The sequence below is a fragment of the Patiria miniata genome, unplaced genomic scaffold, assembly GCF_015706575.1.
Source record: "Patiria miniata isolate m_02_andy unplaced genomic scaffold, ASM1570657v1 HiC_scaffold_25, whole genome shotgun sequence".
In the NCBI taxonomy this organism is placed as follows: Eukaryota; Metazoa; Echinodermata; class Asteroidea; order Valvatida; family Asterinidae; genus Patiria; species Patiria miniata.
The window spans coordinates 3,472,902-3,479,110 of NW_024037064.1; the positions used below are offsets into that span (position 1 = coordinate 3,472,902).

General features: G+C 49.5%; 1 protein-coding gene across 1 annotated transcript; it reads right to left on the reverse strand.

Annotated features, from left to right (window-relative positions):
* Positions 1-517: 517 nt before the first annotated feature.
* Positions 518-5,642, reverse strand: LOC119732818. Its single transcript, XM_038206421.1, has 2 exons — positions 5,556-5,642; positions 518-3,514 (listed from the first exon to the last, which is right to left on the reverse strand). Exons 1-2 carry the CDS (start codon positions 5,640-5,642, stop codon positions 518-520), a joined length of 3,084 nt encoding a protein of 1,027 aa, XP_038062349.1.
* Positions 5,643-6,209: the final 567 nt, after the last annotated feature.

Below are 6,209 nucleotides of genomic sequence, written 5' to 3' on the forward strand. Positions count from 1 at the left end.
TAAATAACAAAAAAGCAATTATCATTGTGTAAGGTTTATTAAGTCATACTCCCCCCACAGAAGTTAACCTATAAATTGGCCGGGATACACAATCCCCTTTTGAAAATTTCTGCAAGACCTCCTCACCGAACGCCTTTGCCGATTAGCATGAAATTTGATTAGGGGTCAACATGGCTCCGAACAAAAGTATTTAGAGTTTTATGGTTACCAAAGGAACCGATTTGATTTAGAATGATAAGGGATATAAACGTCTGTCCTTTTGTTTAAAAGAACAAGGCCATGTGCAAACTATTTAGTTTTTGCCTAGCCTTATTTACAATACCGACTTAAACAAGAGCTCAAAGCCACCTGACTAACTAGAATGCATTTAGGAAAAACAGTATTTTAAAAATACCGTAAGTATAACATTTCTACCGATTTGAGTCGGTTCGAATGTCTTTGTCAAATGTGAAAGCTTTTAATATGTAAACCAAAAAAGGGTATAACGATATTAGTAGTAGTAGTAGGCATCCGTCCGTCAATACTGACGATGGACTGCGCCCGGGGGATTGTCGTCTTTGTTGCAGCGGCGGCTGTGGCTGAGCAGTCCAATTCTTGCATGACAGTCTCTGCCGCAATTAGCGCAGACGAAAGGAGAGGGGACTGACTCAGGGCTGGGGGCTGCTACTCGCAATTTCCTCCTCTGCCTCTTCTCCTGCAGCAAGGAGGTGCGCCTCTCTTCAGCGCGGTGGATCCCTGCGGCAACTGTCTGCCTCCAAGCACTGCGATCCTGGGCGGCTTCCTCCCAGCTGTTGGGGTCTATGCCAGCCTGCCTCATGTCGCGTTTACAGACGTCCTTGAATCGTAGGTTCGGACGACCAATTGGCCTGGAGCCTGACGAAAGCTCGCCATACAGGATGGCCCTTGGAAGACGACCGGAGTCCATCCTGTGGACGTGACCGAGCCATCTGAGGCGGCGCTGGCTCAACATGGCGAACATGCTGGTGGAGTGGGCACGTTCCAAGACTTCCGTGTTGGGGACTTTGTCCTGCCATTTGATGCCAAGGATGCGGCGTAGGCAGCGCAGGTGGAAGCTGTTCAGCCGTTTTTCTTGTCTGGTGTAGGTGGTCCAGGCCTCACTGCTGTATAGCAGAGTGCTGATGACGCATGCTTGGTAGACCTGGAGTTTTGTGCGCACAGTTAGGTTCTTGTTAGACCACACTCTCTTTGCCAGCCTGGCCATCACTGTGGCGGCCCTGGCAAGACGGGTGCTCAATTCTGCGTCAAGTGACAGGTTGCTGGCGACTGTTGATCCGAGGTAAGTGAAGGTGCCCACACAGTCTAGGGTCTTGTTGTCAATAGAGATGGAGGGTGGGGTTTCGACTTCTTGGCCCATGACATGGGTCTTCTTAATGCTGATGGTAAGGGCGAACTCCTTGCATGCATAAGAGAGCCTGTCCACCAACTGCTGGAGCCCTGTCTCTGTGTGTGATGCTAGAGATGCATCATCTGCAAATAGCATTTCCCTCAGGAGTACACTGGTCACTTTCGTCTTGGACCTAAGGCGGGCAAGGTTGAAGAGTTTGCCATCAGCTCTTGAGGGTAGGTAGACGCCTTCAGGGGATGAGCCAAATGCAAACGACAGCAGGAGAGAGAAGAAAATCCCGAAGAGGGTCGGTGCAAGAACACAGCCCTGCTTCACTCCGCTGCGGATTGGGAAGGCCTCTGAAGTTTCTCCATCACAACAGACTGAACCCTGCATGTTGTTGTAAAATGATGTCACGATGCTGAGAAGTTTTGGAGGGCAACCAATCTTAGCAAGCAGCTTGAAGAGACCATCTCTGCTAACAAGGTCGAAGGCCTTTGTGAGGTCGACGAAAGCGAGATACAAAGGTCTCCTCTGTTCACGGCATTTCTCCTGCAGTTGTCGAAGGGTGAAGATCATGTCCACCGTGGATCTTGCTGCCCTGAAGCCACACTGTGTCTCAGGGTAGACGCGCTCCGCCAGAAGCTGGAGCCTGATAAGGGCAACGCGTGCGAAGACCTTCCCCACAGTGCTGAGCAGAGAGATGCCGCGGTAGTTGTTACAGTCGCTGCGGTCGCCCTTGTTCTTGTACAGGGTGACGATTTTGGCGTCACGCATGTCCTGGGGGACGGCTCCTTCATTCCAGCAAAGGCAGAGGAAGTCGTGAAGATGTGGCAAAAGGGTTGGTTTCCCAAGTTGGATGATGTCAGGTGTTATCCCATCAGCACCTGGGGCCTTGCCGCAAGCGAGGCTGTCAATGGCTTTGCTGAGCTCCTCTTGCGTGGGGTCCGTGTCAAGTTCCTCCATCACAGGCATGTTTGCGATGCCATTCAGAGCCTCCTCTGACACTGTGTTTTCTGTGGCATATAACTCCATGTAGTGCTCAGCCCACCTTTCCATCTGTTTGCTGCTGTCGGTGATGACTTCACCGGACTTGGATTTCAGAGGCGCTGTTTTTTTGATGGAGGGACCTGTGGCTTGCTTGATCCCCTCGTACATACCCCTGATGTCACCTGCGTCGGAAGCGGCTTGTATGCGGGAGGAGAGTTTGAGCCAGTAGTTGTTTGCGCAGCGTCGTGCTGTTTGCTGGGCCTTGCCCCTAGCTTTTCTAAGAGCCTCAAGGTTCCTCGTCGATGGATTATCTTTGTACTTGAGGAAGGCGGTGCGCTTGACCTCGATAACTGGCTCCATCTCCGCTCCATTGGCCTCAAACCAGTCTGCATTTTTCCTCACTTTCTTGTCATATGCTGCGAGGGCTTGGTCATAAATGGTGTCACGCAGGCAGTTCCACTTGTCCACAGCACTTTGCTGATTGGAGGAGGAGAGTGCTTGATCAAGTGAGGTGAGGAAGAGCTGGGTGACAGTTGGATTTATGGAGCGGCTGGCGTTGATGCGGGGACGTGCCTTCTGCTTGGCATGGTGGATCTGCCTGGGCTGTAGCTTGACCTTACTGAGGACGAGGGAGTGGTCCGTGTCACAGTCCGCGCTATGAAAAGTGCGGGTGAAGTGGACAAAGTTGAGTGTCTCTCGTCTCGTGATGATGAGGTCGAGCTGGTGCCAGCGTTTGGATCTTGGGTGTCTCCAGGAGACCCTGTGCAATGGCTTAGTCTGGAAAAAGGTGTTGGTGATGCAGAGCTGATGATAGCAGCACAACTCTAGCAGTCTCTGCCCATTCTCGTTCATACTCCCCACTCCAAAGTGTCCAAGGCAGTCTGGCCAGGATTCGTGGTCGGCGCCAACCCTAGCATTGAAGTCCCCCAGGAGGAACAGGTGCTCGTTCTTTGGGATGGTGCTGATGGCAGTGTCAAGCTCCTCATAGAACTTGTCTTTTGACTCAGGGGGAGAGCAGAGGGTTGGGGCGTAAACGCTCAACAGATTGGCTGGTCCACTGCTGGTGGATATACGGATGGCAAGGATGCGTTCGGAGCCTCCTGTTGGTGGTACAGTTGTGGCAATCAGGGTGTTTTTCACTGCAAAGCCATCGCCATGTTCTCGGGTCTCTTCTGCGCTCTTGCCAAGCCAGAAGAAAGTATAATTTTTCTCCTTAAGGGAACCACAGTCAGCAAGCCGTGTCTCTTGGAGAGCAGCAATGTCGACATTGAGTTAGCCTTGACCAAGGCTATCAGCTTGTTCCCATATGAGCTTGTTCCCGCTACCGCACACGGCTCGCGCAGCAACACAATGTTGTACTATACCGTTAGCCCCAACGACCCTTGCGTGTGCTTTGTGTGCATGTACGTACGCCCCACACTCACTTCCGCAAACAGCCGTACAGTAAGTCGAGGCAGAAGATAGCCTTGACGCAACCGTGTATGCTGAATATGATAATAAGTTCGCCCTATGGTAAATAGTCTTCTCTCATTGGATAACGGCTGACCATTAATATGAATATTTATTAAATTGCATAATACGACCAAAGGTTTATAAACCAGACGGCCTGTGGTAACAATAATTATAAAACACCCCCTTCAAATCTTAAATAATAGTAGAATAATATTTATAAAGTTACACATAGTTTGGGTCGAAAATGAAATGAAAAGGATAAAAAATTAGACCTTCAAAAAACGGCAAACGGTACAAAACCGCACGCCGGCAAAAACGATGTCACCATGCACAGAGGCCACGTTGGGGCCGTCCACTGTAGGCACCGGCCCGGCTGGCGCCATGCAGTGAGACACGCTGCGCTTGAAATCACGTTCAGCGGCCAAAAAAGCGCTTACACTATTGAGTATGTATCTACTGCTGACTTTTTTTTAGGGGGGGGGGGAGGGGTATCTCTCCTTCAGCAAACTTATTCTGTAAGACTGATTTTAACTTGTATGAACAACTTATAAGTTATATGTCGTATGTACGACTAATATATCGACAGGGTACGACATATTTTGACAGGGTACGACTAATATCATCGACAGGTTACGACATATATGTCGACAGGGTATGACATATCAAACATATGACATAATGTCGACAGGTGCCGGTACGACATATATGTCGTGCATAAGTCGAGTCGACAGGGTACGATATATTTCGCATATGACAAAGTCGTATATATAAGTACGACTTAATATCTCGTGTGTACAAAATATGAATTGTAACTCGTATGTTCGACTTGTTTGTCGATTATGTCGTACATACAACATATCTTGTGAGAACGACTTGTATCTCGTACGATTTACATCTACGACTTACATGTCGTACGTATGTCGTAGGTACGACATACGATTCATACGTACGCGTTAAAATACATGTGTCATACGTATGAGATGTACATGTATGTTGCACATGGTACGAATTCAGGGAGAGTTTTTTTTTTCACCATGTACCTGACAGTTTCGTATATTTCCATCCCAAAGTCAATAGCTCGTTTCTTGCACTTAATTCATACGGGTGCTTATAGATACGAGTTAACCTGCATTCGATTAAATGGGTACAATTTGACCTGGGTCCGAGTTGACCTATTCCCTACATTCGCTGTCCGGCAGAATAGCACGGGCAGGTAGCGGCGTGATAATGTACGCTGTTGCACCGACAAAATGTCGGCGGACGGTCTTGAACTGCATGTCCAATTCGCAATACATTGGAAATATATCATTTTGAACAATTGTTCACTCATATAGCGGCATATTTTATTTGTTTGTAATAAAACTGGAGAAATGGTTTAAAATGGGACCATGGTTTGAGTGAACATACATGTACGTGGTGTATACAGTAATTTGCGGGTCATGAATATGTATATCGCGGGTCAAAGTTTACGGGCTTTGATTGGATATCGTGTAATATATGCGCATCAGAAATTTTCGGCCGATTTCGGTCGAAACTATAAAGAAACACATAAGAATTCGCCACGGTTGCGTCAAGGCTATCTTCCGCCTCGACTTGCTGTACGTACGGCTGTTTGCGGAAGTGTGTGTGGGGCGTACGTATATGCACATAAAGCACACGCAAGGGTCGTTGAGGCTAACGGTATAGTACAACTAGTGATTGTGTCGCGGTGTGCGGTAGCGGGAACAAGTTCGTATGGGAACAACTGATAGCCTTGGTCAAGGCTAACATTGAGTCGGTCGAGCTCATGGTCGATGATGGCGGTCTTGCGAGAGTCGTCAATGTGGTCAAGGCTGTCTGAGAGCCCTGTGCGCATGGTTCTAACATTGCAGCTTGATATGCGAAGAGCTGGCATCTTCGTTTTATTCTTTCCTTTTTTGTCTGGTGCGGTGTTAACGTCCGCTTGTCGTGCTTTACACTAAGCCCCAAGCACCCAATGAGGCAGACGGACGTTGGCGGGTCGACACCTTACTGGCCGGGGGCTGCCCGGCTTGAGGCGGGCGGTAGCCGACCAATGGAACGCAATGGTTCCTCCCACCGTCGCAGCTGACCCGTGGCGCCCCGTTTCCTACGCCAATTGGATGGGACTTATAACCCGTAACTGCCAGCTGCCGTGTTGTTTCCTCACTCTAGGGTGAGGCTGGAGTGGCCTCTCCAGGGCGCAAGCCTGGGCATGAAGTACGGAGATCCTGGGTTGCCCATGCGTCAGAATCCCCCTCTCGGCCTTGCTGATGGGTTCCAAAGGAATGCGAGCATGACGTTTGGCACCAGCTTGGCTGCAGGAGCTGCCGAAACGGTGTTTGCAAGGCACCATTCCGCCTTCGGGGCTCCACTCCTGATTTGGAAGGTTTACTCCTTTACACGTGGCCGTTGGGTCAGACGT